General features: G+C 42.0%; 2 protein-coding genes across 2 annotated transcripts in view; one reads left to right on the top strand and one right to left on the bottom strand.

Annotated features, from left to right (window-relative positions):
* Window positions 1–7,128, top strand: part of LOC139372105 (transmembrane protein 266) — a 56,713-nt gene extending 49,585 nt beyond the window's left edge. The window contains exons 10-11 of the mRNA XM_071111985.1: window positions 5,326–5,388; window positions 5,497–7,128. Of these exons, the coding sequence (XP_070968086.1) occupies window positions 5,326–5,388; window positions 5,497–6,149 (716 nt within the window). The 3' untranslated portion in view covers window positions 6,150–7,128. The remainder of the gene's footprint in view (window positions 1–5,325; window positions 5,389–5,496) is intronic.
* Window positions 7,129–7,199: 71 nt separating this feature from the next.
* On the bottom strand, window positions 7,200–17,213 carry LOC139372121 (electron transfer flavoprotein subunit alpha). Its single transcript, XM_071111986.1, has 12 exons — window positions 17,078–17,213; window positions 15,101–15,250; window positions 14,894–14,975; window positions 14,643–14,725; window positions 14,301–14,400; window positions 13,589–13,699; window positions 13,258–13,359; window positions 13,086–13,154; window positions 12,119–12,201; window positions 8,779–8,844; window positions 8,576–8,656; window positions 7,200–7,559 (listed from the first exon to the last, which is right to left on the bottom strand). The coding sequence occupies exons 1-12, from the start codon at window positions 17,114–17,116 to the stop codon at window positions 7,524–7,526; spliced, it is 1,002 nt and encodes a 333-aa protein (XP_070968087.1). The 5' UTR covers window positions 17,117–17,213; the 3' UTR covers window positions 7,200–7,523.

The following is a 17,213-nucleotide window of genomic DNA, read 5'->3' on the forward strand; positions in this document are numbered from 1 at the left end:
AGATTTTCCAGGCAAAGTGGCCGAATGAACAGAGTGCTCTGTGCTTTGGGTCATGTTTGTTAAACAGAGGTTGGCTGGGTCGAAAATAAGTTCTCCGTTCACCTGGAAACCACAACAGACATCTAACAAACCACACCAGATTCCAGGGAGGATAGAATAGTAGAGTACTGTACAAGGAAAATCATTCCACAAGAACAGCAGCCTGATGGGATGCCTACAGTGTGGGACCTCTGAGTCGGAGACCTCAGTGCTATGGGAGTGTTGTTTGAATGAGGACAAGATCCTCTATGTAAATATGCACTCCCCTCCGTGTTTATTTGGACAGTGAAGCACTTTGTGTTTAGTCCCCTCCCAAATGGGCTCCCGGTCTAAGGCACTACATCTTAGTGCAAGAGATGTCACTACAGTCCCTGGATGATGCAGATGCTAAGCTACAGGACTGTTTTGCTAGCACAGACTGGAATATGTTCCGGGATTCTTCCTATGGCATTGAGGAGTACACCACATCAGTCATTGGCTTCATCAATAAGTGCATCGATGACGTCGACCCCACAGTGACTGTACATATATACCCCAACCAGAAGCCATGGATTACAGGCAACATCCGCACTGAGCTAAAGGCTAGAGCTGCCGCTTTTAAGGAGCGGGACTCTAACTCGGAAGCTTATAAGAAATATCGCTATGCCCTCCGACGAACCATCAAACAGGCAGTATCAATACAGGACTAAGATCGAATCGTACTACACCAGCTCCGATGTTCATTAGATGTGACAGGGCTTGCAAACCATTACAGACTACAAAGGGAAGCACAGCCGAGAGCTGCCCTGTGACACAAGCCTACCAGACGAGCTAAACTACTTCTATGCTCGCTTCGAGGCAAATAACACTGAAACATGCATGAGAGCACCAGCTGTTCCGGACGACTGTGTGATCACACTCTCCGCAGCCGATGTGAGTAAGGCCTTTAAACAGGTCAACATTCACAAGGCCGAAAGGGCCAGGCGGATTATCAGGATGTGTACTGCAAGCATGCGCTGACCAACTGGCAAATGTCTTCACTGACATTTTCAACCTCTCCCTGTCCAAGTCTGTAATACCAAAATGATTTAAGCAGTCCACCATAGTGCCTGAGCCACACTAAGGTAATCTGCCTAAATGACTACATGAGTAGCAATCATGTCTGTAGCCATGAAGTGCTTTGAAAGTCTGGTCATGGCTCACAACACCATTATCCCAGGAACCCTAGACCCACTCCAATTTGCATACCGCCCTAACAGATCCACAGATGATGCAATGTCTATTTCACTCCACACTGGCCTTTCCCACCTGGACAAAAGGAACACCTGTGTGAGAATGTTATTCATTGGTGTCCATGGTGTCCTCAAAGCTCATCACTAAGCTAAGGACCCTGGGACTAAACACCTCCTTCTGCAACTGGATCCTGGACTTCCTGACGGGCTGCCCCCAGGTGGTAAGGGTAGGTAACAACACATCCGCCATGCTGATCCTCAACACAGGGGCCCCTCAGGGGTGCGTGCTCAGTCCCCTCTTGTACTCCCTGTTCACTCATAACTGCATGAGCACGCCCCCATTTTGATTGACAGGGCTGTAGTGAAGCAGGTTGAGAGCTTCAAGTTCCTTGGTGTCCACATCACAAACAAATTAACATTGTCCAAGCACACCAAGACAGTCTTGAAGAGGGCACGACAAAACCTATTCCCCCGCAGGAGACTGAAAAGATTTGGCATGGGCCCTCAGATCCTCATAAGGTTCTACAGCTACAGCATCGAGAGCATCCTGACTGGTTGCATCACTGCCTGGTTTGGCAACTGCTCTGCCTCCGACCGCAAGGCCCTACAGAGGGTAGTGCGTATGGCCCAGTACATCACTGGGGCCAAGCTTCCTGCCATCCAGGACCTCTATACCAGGTGGTGTCAAAAGATGGCCCTAAAAATTGTCAGACTCCAGCCACCCTAGTCATAGACTGTTCTCTCTGCTACCGCACGGCAAGTGGTACCGGAGTGCCAAGTCTAGGTCCAAGAGGCTTCCAAACAGCTTCTACCCCCAAACCACAAGACTCCTGAACATCTAATCAAATGGCTAATCAGACTATTTGCATTGCCCCCCCCCCCCTCATTTACACTTATGCTACTCTCTGTTATCTATGCATAGTCACTTTAATAACTCTACCTACATGTACATATTACCTCAAATAACCGGTGCCCCCGCACATTGACTCTGTACCGGTACCCCCTGTATATTGTCTCGCTATTGTTATTTTACTGCTGCTCTTTAACTACTTGTTACTTTTAATTCGTATTCATGTTTTTTAAACTGCATTGTTGGTTAGGGGCTTGTAAGTAAACATTTCACTGTAAGGTCTACACCTGTTGTATTCGGCGCATGTGACTAATACAATTTGATTTGGTTCGAATCTAGGCTGAATCACATCCGGCCGTGATTGGGAGTCCCATAGGGAGGCGCACAATTGGCCCAGTGTCGTCCGGGTTTGGCCGGGGTAGGCCATCATTGTAAATAAGAATTTGTTCTTCACTGACTTGCCTAGTTAAATAAAAAAAATTGAAGGTGTCTTAAGTGTTTGGACAAATTCACTTACAGTGTATTACATTTAGTCAAAAGTGTAGTATTTGGTCCCATATCCCTAGCCCGTAATAACTACATCTAGCTTGTGATTCGACAAAGTTGTTGGATGTATTTGTAGTTTTTTGGTTGTGTTTTAGATTACGTTGTGCCCAATATAAATTAATGGTAAATAATGTAGAGTCATTTTGGAGTCACTTTTATTGTAAATAAGAATGATGGATGCTACGATGATTAAGGATAATAATGAATGAATAGTGAATAATGATGAGGGAGAAAGTTACAGATACATAAAGATCATGCTAACCTCTCACCATTACCAGTAACAGGGGATGATATTTATGCCTCTGTAAATTTCTCACTCATCATTAATCACAATTGATTCATTATTATCCATAATCATGGTGGCATCCACATTAACATAGAAGTTTTAAGAAACATATCCAATTTTTTTTTACAATAAAATGACCCCAAAATGATACAATACATTATTTTCTATTGGGCGCAACATAATCTGAAACAGCACCAAAACAAACTGTAAATGCATCCAACAAGTTTGCAGAGTCACACGCTGGATGTAGTCATTGTGTGCTAGGAATATGGGAACAAATACAAAAATGTTGACAACATTTTATACACTATAAATACATTTTTCCAAATAGTTATGACACCTTCAAATGGGGGGACTAGATGCATAGTGCGTTCATTTCTAAATTGTAAAACAGATCTATGAAAACACCCTCAAATAAAAGGTGACATTCTATACTGTCGCCTCAAATAAAACAATGCAAAATGCTGGAGCATAGAGCCAAATTAGCTTCACTGTCCAAATAAATACATAGGGGAGTGTATCTGTAAACCAAAAGATTGGTTTAAAAAGATGTCGCACTTCTGTATGATGACCATTGTATCTAACCTAGGCCAGGATTCAATCCGATCGTGGATTATAGGCATTGCTGCTTATAAAGGTTATGTATGAACAGTCAAAATCATGTTTTTCATAAAATGTGATGACATTTGAAGGAAACCAGATCAAAGTATGACGACTAATGGCTGTTGCTTCTACGTTGATAAAGTTTGATCATAAAGTTACTGGTTCCCTCCCCATGTCAAACACTTGGATACATGGACAAGGTAACATCACCTTAATCTCATTTTAATACACCAATGGTAAAATTATATTATTTTGTCTCATTTAAATAAGTTCCGCCTAGTAACCAACATAAGAAAGGTGTGTTTGCAGAGGGGCGTAGTTTATATAGCTAGATAGCTACTCTACTGGTGCCAAAATGTGACTGTAGGGTGTCAGCAAATATAATTAAATCTTTACCATATTGATCTATGGCAAAGATACTTATATGTTTCCCCTTTCATCTGTGTCTGGTGTTAGCTAGTTACTGGTTAGCTGGGTCTTCATCTGTGTCTGGTGTTAGCTAGTTACTGGTTAGCTGGGTCTTCATCTGTGTCTGGAGTTAGCTAGTTACTGGTTAGCTGGGTCTTCATCTGTGTCTGGTGTTAGCTAGTTACTGGTTAGCTGGGTCTTCAACCAGCATGGAACAAAGGAGGGGGGGAGGGTCTTTCAAAACGCTGACACAGTTGTCATGACAACACATTCGTCAGTACTGCTGTGAATCACAAGAGACATATCAAACGGGAATGTATTAAAAAACAAATTGGTATCATTGAAGCAATTTCAATGTTTTTTGAGTTGCTTTGTGTATCAACAAATTAGTTGCTCACTGCATCCAAGTTGCTTGACATAGGAGTTTCAAAGAGCTGTCAGTGTAGGCGAGCTCTTAAATATAAGCTCCCTGCCCACTCAACCTGTCTCTTCAAACTTCCTGGTAGTTAGCCATGAGAGAAAAAGTACTTTTCAGAATGACTTTTCAGGACCTTTTAATGGCAATTTCCCAATTGTTTTTCATTGCCTTTAAAAGCCGCAACGCCTATAACCCGCAATCGGATTTAATCATGAGGAGAACATCCGCCTAAACCTACTGTTTGTTTTCATGTCTCAGGAGAAGGAGGGCAGGGTGACTGGCATACTGGCATGGGGGTACTGAAATATTATCAAAACATAAGTCTTTAAAATTCTGAACAAACACTCCAATGAATACAGGAGCCATAAAACTTTCAAAGGGAGACAGATCATAAGTTGCAGGAGACAGGAGAAACAAAGCACTTTCCTTTAGTAAATACATAAATCACCCTGCTCCTCTCTCTGCTATATATCTGAGATGAGATATCTGAGGTTTCACAGAGAGGCTGTGTCAGACTGCAGCCTTTTAAGTGGTCCTCACATGCTCATGTGTTATTAATCGCAGAGTGATTGTCTCTGACGCCACATTTTAGTCCGAGCATCCCCTGCCTTCTTGGAACAGTCTTAAAATGAATATTTGAAGAAGAAACATAAATAAAACCCATCTGTCTAGTGGTCCTGAGGGAATGGGGATGGCACTTAGAGGTAAACTGTTACAGGTCAGAGATGCCAGCCACAGGCCCTTCTACCCACCACCTCACCTCTTTTTACATTCCTTACCTTGCTTCCTATGGGTTCAACCTTCTGGTCAGGAATATCTGACTGATGCATTCTGGGAGATCTTTACAGAACAAACATGGGAATAGATTGTCACAAGCTCTATTAGATAAGGGTACCAAACATCTAACTCATTTAATTGTTTCTGAGAAAAAGTACATACCTATTTTGTTTCTTATTTCTTTCAGATCATGTTGTTCAAGATGACATGAACAACTACATCAGCCAGTACTACAGTGAGGCAAGCAGTGGTAAGAATAAACAATTGTCTACACCCTCACAGGTTTGTTTGTGTACTTTGCTTTGCGGACAGTCAGCAGGATCATGTGTTGAGTCCAAGTTGTTTGTGATTCTTGTAGATGTTGGGATCCCAGACCCAGCTCGTGTCATCACCACTGCAGCCATAGATGTGCACCTGCCCAATAACCCCAGCCAGCTGCCCTCGTCTCTGGTGAGTGCAGATGCAGCGTCCAGCTGTCTGCAGCGGACGGGTAGCTCTGTGAGCGAGGCCTCCAACACCACCGTGTCCCGCTCTCGCTCCAGCTTCAGCGCCCACCAGCACAGTATAAGTAGCCACACCCTGGGCTCCAACACCGACTGCAGCTCCACCGTCCGCGAGGCCTCCACCTCCACAGACTCCTACAGCGGCCAGCGCTGTTACCCCCCGCCCTACTGCAGCCCCCTGGCCCTGGGCTTGGGAACACAGCCTGGCCCCAGAGGACACCCCAGCGCCGTGGTGCAGGAGCTGCTCTCCTCCCTGTCTGATGACTCCTGTCTGGGACAGAAGGGCTTGGACCCTGTCAACCTCAAACTGCCCAGCCCTGCTGGCTCCGCCAAGACCAGCCCTGAGCTGGAGCACAGGCTCAACATCTACAACAAGAGGAACAAGGAGAGCCGCAGAGGCTTCCACACCAAGCCTCTCATCCACCTGCAGGCCAGGGAGCCTTTCATGGAGGAGAAGTACAGGCTGTCTCAGGCAGATGCCCCCGTCAGCAGCCTGCCTGAGACATAGGAAAGGGCTACAGGTGGTACTGTATCTCTTAGCCAGCACTGACTCACTCCTCAAATACCCTCCTGAAACTCACTAAAACTAAAGACATGAACTCAGAGGCATCCTCCACTGGCATACAGCCATCTTCCTCATTGCCAAAAGCACCTTGGAACTGTGAATGGCAGCTCTGCCAGCACAGCCCATCGTCCATTGAGGACAGGGAAACATGCCTTAGTGAGCAGGCACTGAACATCTATCAGGAAGTGCCACTATAAATGAGTATATGGAGTCACCAAAAGAAACCAGCATTAGGGCATTAGCCCAAGCTCTGAGGTAGCAGGGCTCAGCAGAAATGTGACTGGCTCTGATGCTTTTGAATGTGATATAATTTAGCGATGGGGCTGGGTGTGTGTGGGTGGAACTGGGTGGTTTGTTTATCTGATGTACTTACTTAGGGATTGGAGACACTAGACTGATCACAAAACAACTACTAACTGGCAATCATATTATGATGTCATGAGCCACACTAATCAGACATTTTATAAACAAACCATACTGAAAGTCAACCTGGAGTCTCTCGACCTCAACATTAAGTACAGTCCTCTCTGATCGGACTAATGCAGGGTACATTTGATCTGTGTTCTACGGTGTTGAGCTGTGTTCTCAGCTTATTTCTTACCTTTGTCTTTCTACATTATCAATGCTAAAGTTTGTATTCAAATGATATGACAAAATATTTTTAAGCCAGACAATTGAGCGATTGAGGGATGTTTCAGCTACCAAATCTCAAGGGGTTTGTAATTGAAGATGTTATGTAAAGTGTTGGTCAGAAGAAAAAGTATTATAGCATGGACCTTTAAAAATATCTGCTTTCAGACATGGCAATCTAATCCTGTGCACTTAAATGTCAACAGGCATTTTGTAAATTGATCATGAAGGGAATTCAGTGCAGAGTAAAAGCAATTAAAAGCAAACGTGGTAAAAGAACAGTCATTTACAGTCAGTTTTATCATTGATACCAAGACCTTTTCGGGGGACTACACATTAATAAAAGTGCATTAGTGAGGCAGGTTTAGACTTCCTGAAGATTGCCTTTATTGTGACGCCACGTTAAATACATATTACAAAATATGCATTAACAGGGAACAAAAATATCACCTACGCCAGGTAAGCAAAACATTATTTGTGGCATTATCATAGCTAGGTCCATAAAAACAGATGTCCGGTTTATAAACAGTGTTGTTCTGTTTCCATTTAGGAAGGAGGATGATAACATTATTAGTGTTCCCAGAAAAGTAGCTCCAGAAACGTTAAGGCAGAGATTGTAGGAGAGCTGTAACCATGTGGTCTTGGTACCCAGGTAGTGAAGGTATGGCTGCTGAGCTGAATTTTGGCTCACTTGCTCAATGCTGCAGTCATCTCAGGGACAGCCTAGTGAGACAAAGACAAAACAGAGTAGTTTAAGATGGTTGCACCCCCTAACCAGGCATATCTAGCAAGGTTGACACAATGGGCACAATGTGTGCTTGCGACATGGAAATGGAAGGTTGAACTTTTAGATAAATGTAAGTGTTGAGTCTCACAGTTTGGGGTGACACCATTTAAGATCAAGTCATTGATAAACTATTTCATTTTCTGAGAGTAACTGATCAAAGGGACATGAGCGGGGTTGCCTGCTGAATGACATATAGTTTATCAGTATCAGTAGCGCCCGAGTCGAGTATGTCCCACAGATCAGTTTTCAATTGAAGGAAGAGGAGAAAGACCATACATTTGAATGAGTTATCCGAGGAGTGATCACATGTAAGCTGATAACCAGCAGGTCACAACTCTGCTGCAAAGAGCTATTATTACCAATCACTTTTACGGAGTTTCCCCATAACACCTGGGCCTCTCACACACCACCACCGCCATAGTAAATAAAAGATGAACAACATTACACACACATGAAAATAAATGCTAATACACTTTCACCGAAAGCACGGGCCCTCTTGTTCAAGAGTATGGCAACCCTCTGACACACTGGCCATATGTGCCAGCCAGACATTAGAGGGCAGCTGAGCATGTAAAGTAATGGCACAAGGGAAGAGAAAATAAAACATGAGAACTTATGGTTTGAAGGAGCGCTGTTGTATCTCTACACAACAGCAGGCTCTGGCCACAACTCACCTCTGATTAATTCAGCACCTCAATAATTCAACACATTTCCATTAGGTGGAATAATAATGGTTCTTGCAACACTGATCAGGGAAATAGTGAATGTAATATTCTGATTGTCACTGTTGTCATTTCTTGGTTATTGAAATGCTGGTGTCTTGCTGATCATCTAGTCAGGACTGTGCTGAAAGCTAACCCAGTGTTGGGTTAGTTTCAGTCATGGCAAGAGTGTTTGGTAATGTTTCCTCATGGGCGAATACTCCTCCAACACAGTCGGCCTACTATCTCACCTTGAACAGATCAGCCACCAGACCATAGTCAGCCACCTGGAAGATGGGAGCCTCTGGGTCCTTGTTGATGGCCACAATAGTCTGTAGTGCAAAGCAGAATGTGTTTCATAAATAATGCAGCATGCCTACTCTGTATACATGACAGAATGTTCTGGTATAAAGGGACAGGGAAGAAACAAGTAAGAATGGTAACTGTACTGTACCTTGCTGTCCTTCATCCCAGCCAGATGCTGAATAGCTCCAGAGATGCCAACAGCGATGTACAACTCCTACAGAGACAACAAGATGACAAAACAAGCTGTATCAGCATAATACAAGCGCTTGGTGCACCGCCACATCTATGTAGTCCCAGTTGTTTCAGGCTGAACACAGGTTAGACACCTTACTGTAGGAATGCCTGCAACGGACTCAATACCAGTAGTATAATATGTGGGCCTACAATATTTATTGAATAACTTTCCATCAATCTCCAGAAAACCATCACGACACCACTAAGGTCGTCATTGGCACCCTAGTACAGATTAAGCTGATTGCAGGACAGTCCTGGGTTAGAGTATGGAGCTGTTCTAGTGCTGACCCTGACCAGGTCTGTGTAATCTCTCAGAGGGAGAGTGCTGGGGGGAGGGGGGGGGGGTGTAGCAGAGTGTAGGACCCTCCCAAGCATCCACCTCACCTATGGGGAAAACACATCAGAACCTTTCAGCGTAATGCACTGCCATATGAATATTTCAGTGCTACTTAATGTTATTGGAGTAGTCTCAGAGGAGCAGAACATCAATTTATGAACACAAGTCTGCCAACGACTGGAAGTGAGGACCAATATTTCACCATGAGAGGCACTGTCCTATCCAGCAAGTGTACTGTCCTTGCAGAGATAGAATGACCACAAAACATGTTGTAGTATCACTGTATGGAAAGATCAGAGTACATACAAAAATGTTAAAACAAAAAAGGTCCAAGAGTCCAATGTCTAACCTATTTGGAGAATCTTCTCAGAGTTAGTCTCTTTAAGCTCTTCTAGCAGCTTTGCATTTTCAATTAGAAGGCTAGACAGAGCTACCTGCTGTGGTGTTGCTAAAAATAGCATAAAGCACTGTTTCAGCCTACTATTTCACACCCAGCATTCCCTCAGGTGTGAAAGCAACTCCCTGCAAGGAACATGATTGTATTGGTAGCTAGTCGTTCAACTGTGGTGATGCTATTGTTAGCCGATAAAAAACAACAAAAGACCGCAACATGACAACCTGGCTGCTCCGTTGCCAAGCTGTTATCCGAATGTGGTACTCGTCTGAAACGTTGCTCAGGCATGACACCCCACAGCTTAGATTACATAAACAATACAGCGGCACACTGTCTGTAAACGTCAGGACAGTAGGGTGAAGACAGTCTTATAAAGACTTTAGGCTACTGAATGCTAGTGTGATGATTCTTTGATATACATACAGTGAGGCAAAAAAGTATTTAGTCAGCCACCAATTGTGCAAGTTCTCCCACTTAAAAAGATGAGAGAGGCCTGTAATTTTCATCATAGGTACACTTCAACTATGACAGACAAAATGAGGAAATAAAATCCAGAAAATCACATTGTAGGATTTTTAATGAATTTATTTGCAAATTATGATGGAAAATAAGTATTTAGTCACCTACAAACAAGCTCTCACAAACCTGTAACTTCTTCTTTAAGAGGCTCCTCTGTCCTCCACACGTTACCTGTATTAATGGCACCTGTTTGAACTTGTTATCAGTATAAAAGACACCTGTCCACAACCTCAAACAATCACACTCCAAACTCCACTATGGCCAAGACCAAAGAGCTGTCAAAGGACACCAGAAACAAAATTGTAGACCTGCACCAGGCTGGAAAGACTGAATCTGCAATAGGTAAGCAGCTTGGTTTGAAGAAATCAACTGTGGGAGCAATTATTAGGAAATGGAAGACATACAAGACCACTGATAATCTCCCTCGATCTGAGGCTCCACGCAAGATCTCACCCCATGGGGTCAAAATGATCACAAGAACGGTGAGCAAAAATCCCAGAACCACACGGGGGGACCTAGTGAATGACCTGCAGAGAGCTGGGACCAAAGTAACAAAGCCTACCATCAGTAACACACTACGCCGCCAGGGACTCAAATCCTGCAGTGCCAGACGTGTCCCCCTGCTTAAGCCAGTACAGAGGAGCCTCTTAAAGAAGAAGTTACAGGTCTGTGAGAGCCAGAAATCTTGCATGTTTGTAGGTGACTAAATACTTATTTTCCATCATAATTTGCAAATAAATTCATTAAAAATCCTACAATGTGATTTTCTGGATTTTATTTCCTCATTTTGTCTGTCATAGTTGAAGTGTACCTATGATGAAAATTACAGGCCTCTCTCATCTTTTTAAGTGGGAGAACTTGCACAATTGGTGGCTGACTAAATACTTTTTTGCCCCACTGTAAATATGCAAAAGCTATGAATACATACTGACAGAAACACTAAATGTCAAATTTCATTTCAGAAAAACTATAACTGGAGCAGTTCAATAGTGGATATAACTACTATTTAAAGCCTGCAAATAGTTGATTAGCTAAATATTCCTCCTGTCAAAAGTGGATCATTCAAATACACATAACAAGAAGGAACACAGTTGTGCTATTCAAGGGGACATTTGTCAAATAAAAAAGATGTCAGACAGACATTAACACTTATATGACATCGTTCTTCTGTCCTAACAATGCCGGAAGGTAGCGATCAAAAATGACCATTTAATACTTGAATCCTCTGAATGGTTTGCATGAGGACTATGAATAACTGACTGACAAATATGAGCAGGATAAAAATACTTCCATTAAAATTGTATTTAATACATTAAAGCTGGAATCCGTAATGGTGAAACTGCCACATCCGTTTGTGACAATGGTGTTACTTCAAACAACGAACACTGTTTTTCAACCTCAGACATCATTGCATATCATTGCACGAGCGGTAGTATAGCAGAGTATGTTTCATAAACAAAACAAAAACAATAAATGGGCTTTAAGCCCAAATGTGACAAGCTTGTCAAAACATTAGCAAAATCCAATTTGGGCAGAATGGCCTGGTCTGTGGCTCTGAGCAGATACCCACTGCACTGTGCTCTGCTTAATGGATCAGCTAAATCATTTAGGTGCATAAATGTGCCATTAACTACATTTCAAATGTGTGGATAATCACAGCTGGGATATCCCATCTGAACCGGATAATGGGAATTTAACCTTTTTAAAAGGGGCTAAGGGATCCATCTTTAGAACACTGAATTCAAGGAATTGTGTTTGCATCTAAAGTAACAGGCCTTTGTCAAGCTGCAGGCAACTTGCACAATAATCAATACTGGCTGGGTAACTCAGAAAATATATCTACGCATTTTCAGATTTATTTTGTTGTAAGTATACACCCATGTTTCCACAAAAGGTTTATCTTGAATAATTGTGCAATATTAATACAGAATCCACCATTGTGAGCACAACATTCCCTATCAAAGAATAGGATGAATGTTAAATTATCTAGAGTTTGTCACTTACGGGGGCCACGATCTTGCCAGTCTGTCCAACCTGCATGTCATTGGGGACATATCCAGCATCCACAGCAGCTCTGGAAGCACCAACTGTGGGGAGAATCAATTCAAACCTACTTTACTGCTGTCAATCAAATTTCTTCACCAATATTTTAATTGTAAAGTCTTACCGTATAAAACAAAATCACGACAGCTATGATGGTAACAGGACATTTCGGTAAAATTGTATAAATGCCAGATCATTTGTTCGTTCGACATCTTTTTGTGTCGGTAAAATTCATTATGTGAGAAATGGCAGTGCCTTTATGCGCAAATATTGATATAATAACAATCATATGGTGTGTGGTCCTACCACTACGACTCGGGAAACCATGCAGTTTATTAGGCTACAGATTAAATAAGTGATGATGAACTTCACAGGGTGGTGACAGTGGATGGGGATCTTGATACTCCATTCCAATAAATATTGAGGGTCTTATTCTGGTGACATGATGATCGATGCTTGACTGCCATTTGACAAATACAAATATTCTATCCATAATATGTTATCCATAATAATCTCATGTAGACTAACCTAGCAGCACAGCCTACCAACACTATCTGCCAGCTGTTGGCTGGAGTACAGGTGCTAAGACCAGAGTAGGCACATTTGCTATTTAATGCAACAGTTTGTGACAAAACTATCGGTAGAATTGGAAAAGCGATGGAAACATATTAAACTTCAGATTTTTATTCGGTACATGAAATGTGTGTGCATTACATCATCACACACTGATTTTTATCCGCAAAAAATCTATTTGGTGGAAACACAACACTGGTGGGAAAATGCACATGTTTTCTTTATGTGGATTCGAGAGTATTTGCATGAAAGTCTGTCACCAATTGGATGAAGACCTAGCTACGTATTCAAATGCAGAACTTGCATTTGTATATGCAGGTCAACATTCAAAGACTCATTCTAATCGCACACTTACCTGCGGCATTCATTTGGTCAGCAAGGTCATACAGCAGCTTGAAGTTGTCTCCACTCTTCAGGCCCCTTCCTAAAAGAAGGGCAAGACAGTAATGATTTCTTTAAACATTTGGCATACACATCAATTAATTTGTCAAGTAAAAGCAAATAGCATGAAGTTAGGTGTCTCTCACCTCCGGACACCACAACCTTTGCACTGGTCAGCTCTGGACGGTCACTCTTGGTCAAGGACGCTTCCAGCCACTCGGACATCCCAGCAGGAGTGGACGCAGCAACTGAAATAAACAAACAACAACACATGAGGAAACATCAGAGGATCATATTAAATAAACTGCATCTCAAGGACAAACTGTCTCATGTCTCCTTGCTTTTAACTATACCCTGACAAATATGTTATCCAGCCAGGAAATTATTTTTTTTATTTTAGAATGATAAACAAGAACAATGGCTTTTGTATGTGTGATTTTCAGGTGTGTATCAGTGCATGGTTAGTACTGGAGCTACCTTCCTCTGATGTAGCACTGCCTCCCTCCACCTCAGCGGGCTCAAAGGAGGTCCCTCTGACAGTGAAAACCTTGACATTGTCATTAGACTTGACAGTGCTGAGAGCATTTCCTGTGAATGAGACAAACAACAGTGATGTTCAGTTTTGTAACTACCACATGCAACTCTTTTGATGACAACTGGGAATTAAAATAGAAAATTAATTTCACACAAATAGAGTCTAAAAGATAAAATATCTTCTGGGCTCAAGGTACACCATGAGTTTTCCATAAGACCTATTTGGACATGACAAACAGCAAAGGTTGAAGTGGATCATTTTGATTTATTCATAGCTCATTAGTGCTATTGAAAAATTAGGCTTTTGGGATCTAATCAAAGCTGGTATTGCCGAAAAGCTGATTTAGCTTTAGATTTATAAATAAACTTGTTCTCTATGGTACATGTAAGTACTGTGTACATGGAGAAGTGGTGAGTTACTGGACTAATTTGTTAGAGCAGTCCCAAACGCAGTTAGAAATTGACATGGTTTCCCATAATCATTTCAAACAAGATCCATATAGAGTACCAAAAAAATTCTAAAGCAGCCTAAACTGCATTGGTGATTTATAATGTGGTCAATAAATATGAACGCCATCTTAGGTTGGCTTGGGGGGGAAACAATAGGTTTCAAAAGTTCAAATATACTGTAACACGTTCACAAAAAGCTAGTTACCAGCATAGATGGTTCTGACAAAGGTGTCAGGGGATTTGATCTCGATGATGTCTGAAATAGGAGCAACATCCAACTTGGCAGCCAGTCTGGGCAGCAGGTTCTACAAAAGACAGGATGGTAAATAAGCAGGGATACAAGGCAATCTGTAACAATCAGCCAAAGATGCCCCACAAATAACTTCCAGAAACCATGATTGAAAAACCCAGCATACTGATAACAGCTATGTTTTTTTTTACACTAGCCTTAAATCCATTATATGAAATCATCAGCAGGCAGACAGCTTGCTGAGGAGTAACAAATGACCTCACTGAAGCTATGTATATAAAGGTGTTATAAGCTTACTTTCCCAAAGGCAGATGCTCCAGCACAAATATGGGTGAAGTTGAACTGCTTCTGGGTTGCCAGGATAAGTGGAGTCAACGCTTCTATGGAAAGACATGCATGCAAGTTGCAGTTAACACCACATGCAAATTGACAGAAAAATAACCCTCAAATTTAACATCCTAACTTTACATAGAAGTAAAACTTCCAACTAATTTACAGCTTCAGTGAATCTGTCGGATGCATCTGCTTCACATTGTGGATATACATACCTGGCAGAGAGCCTTTGTAAGCATCATGTTGAGCAATCAAAACTGTCTTCACACCCAGGACTTTGCTGATTTCCTGTGCAACCTGAACAGATTATAAATATACAGCAAAACAATCCCTTGAAGAAAAACACTAACAGTGTAGGTCTGGATATCATCCATTTTCAACAGGTTATTAGTCTGATGATCAAACCCACGGTTTTAACTTACCTTTGTACAGTCTGTTCCAGCAACCAAACAGGACACATCTCCTCCCAGTTTCTTGGCTGCAGTGATAGCATTCAGCGTAATGGGAGTCAGCTTGTCATTGTTGTGTTCTGCCACCACCAAGGTGCTTTGAAACCTCTGGAGGAGACCAGACTATGGGGAAAATATATTTTCAGTAAATAGGACATAACATTAACATAACACTCAGCCCCAGTCCTGGCCATTCTGCTTCCCTCCTCTTATCCCGCAAAAATAGAATAGTGTAGCCTACAGTGTCGGCCTGTAATGCAATTTTATGAATGCCCATCCATGTCGTACCGTTACCGTCTGATTCATAACCATGGCCTAAGACCAGGCCTAATCATTTTGGCTATTTAATATCTGCATATCAGCTACCCAAGTTTACCAGGAGTTATTCTGAGCCTATTTGCAATGAGAATCTATATGTTTACACAGTGAGAAATGAGGAAGCATTTTCTTCTTCGCTATGATCAGCTCGTCAAAAATGTATGAATGTACAATTGAAATCACTAATTCATGACAATTTAGCCCACAGAGTTAAACTCCCGGACAGCAGTCGTGAGTAGGCTAATTTCATTCCATATTGTCCATTTTATTTTGACCTGTCCTGTTTTTAGGTAAAGTCATATTCAAATCGAAGCACGTTTGTATTTGAAAGGGTGACATTTAGGCTATTTGATGGGAGACATGTGCATTATGTAAAAATAAAAAGTGTCTCTTAACATTGTCAGTAATAAGATCTCCAGTCTAAGCTACAGAAACACCACATAGTAGAAAGTGTACTAGCCTATGGCTACATGATTTATGTTAGATTTGAGCGTTGGTGGAGAGCCGCAGCGCTGTGTCTCTCCAACAGCACCCTGGAGAGGCGTGCTGGGCATGGATAAGATACATATTTTGCGCCCCTGACTTTGGCAAAGTGGGCAGCGCTCCTCATGGGGCGGCATCAGCGCTCACCTAAATAGCCCATATGCCACTGGGTGAGAGAGGTTTTCATTGTATTTAGGTAGAATTATGTGAGGTGTTATGTGTCTGCCTAATGGATGAGCCGGCCTTGATTACATGGTTCTAATGCCTATCAAACTTAAACACCCATGATTAATAGCAATGAATAATATGACAGCATTTTGGATAGTCCAATAAAGAGCAAGGCAACATTAATATTGAGTTCATACAGGATACTACTGGTTCTGTTCAGATGTAGCTTGTTGGGGAAAGCAACATCTAGTGGGTTATTTATTGGAGGTCAGTTATAGCAGAAAGTGTGAACTAGTACATAACATCACCCGAGGGGAGGAGGGAGCTGTGAAACCCTTCTGTAAACAATCTGACATAACATCAGAGCTAGACATGGGCTTATACAACCTTTGACAGGGAGTAGCAAGCATATCACCAAGCTAAAACATGACAGTACCAGCTGCTCTATCTGAACCTGTGTCTGAATGACAGTTTCTAGAGTAGAGGTCATTCACAGCAGTCTAGACAACGTCACAGCACAATACATGTATAATAGATTTAGTGTACATTAAATTATTGTCGTTATTGAAATGGTGCTTCAATGTCTTTAAAATCATTGCATGGCCATTTTTTGTTCGTTTCTTAAGTGATTGTTTACGAGGTTGCATAAGTAAGCTAGCTAACTGCTAGCTATTTTCAGCTAGCTAAGGACGCTAGCTGTGCCATCAACTATGATCAGATGTTCAAACTGTGGCAATCGATTTATTTCATTTTTATGAATATAGAGAAAAAAAATCTATGCCATTTCGTTCATTGGGCACAGCTAGCTAACGAGTAAGCTAAGTTAGCTAGTTGACTGGCTAGCTTCCTTGCTAGCTAACGTTAACTGTCTATTAGGCACCAGCGACATTGTGCTGATTTGCATTTGCCACATTGCGAATAAATAGCAAGTTACTTAGCTAGTTAATATAATATAATCATATGCGTCTATCGTGTACTTACCAACTGTTTGAAATGTGTTTTGTTGACAGCTCTAAGCATCTTAGACCCTGCTATTCGATGTTGCCAAATGCTACTTTACTTCGAACGAACTCTGACAGCTGTAGAATGTTCTCGCGAGACAAAACTATGGGATGGA

This window comes from Oncorhynchus clarkii, chromosome 2 (genome assembly GCF_045791955.1).
Source record: "Oncorhynchus clarkii lewisi isolate Uvic-CL-2024 chromosome 2, UVic_Ocla_1.0, whole genome shotgun sequence".
In the NCBI taxonomy this organism is placed as follows: Eukaryota; Metazoa; Chordata; class Actinopteri; order Salmoniformes; family Salmonidae; genus Oncorhynchus; species Oncorhynchus clarkii.

What these genes read in the sequence shown, in the direction of transcription:
- LOC139372121 (XM_071111986.1), bottom strand. Translation starts at nt 17,116, where the DNA reads ATGCTTAGAGCTGTCAACAAAACACATTTCAAACAGTTG. An exon ending in TGACCAAATGAATGCCGCAG is followed by an intron (nt 12,202 to 13,085) that starts GTAAGTGTGCGA and finishes TTCTCCCCACAG; the next exon opens with TTGGTGCTTCCAGAGCTGCT. An exon ending in CTGGCAAGATCGTGGCCCCC is followed by an intron (nt 8,845 to 12,118) that starts GTAAGTGACAAA and finishes TTGTCTCTGTAG; the next exon opens with GAGTTGTACATCGCTGTTGG.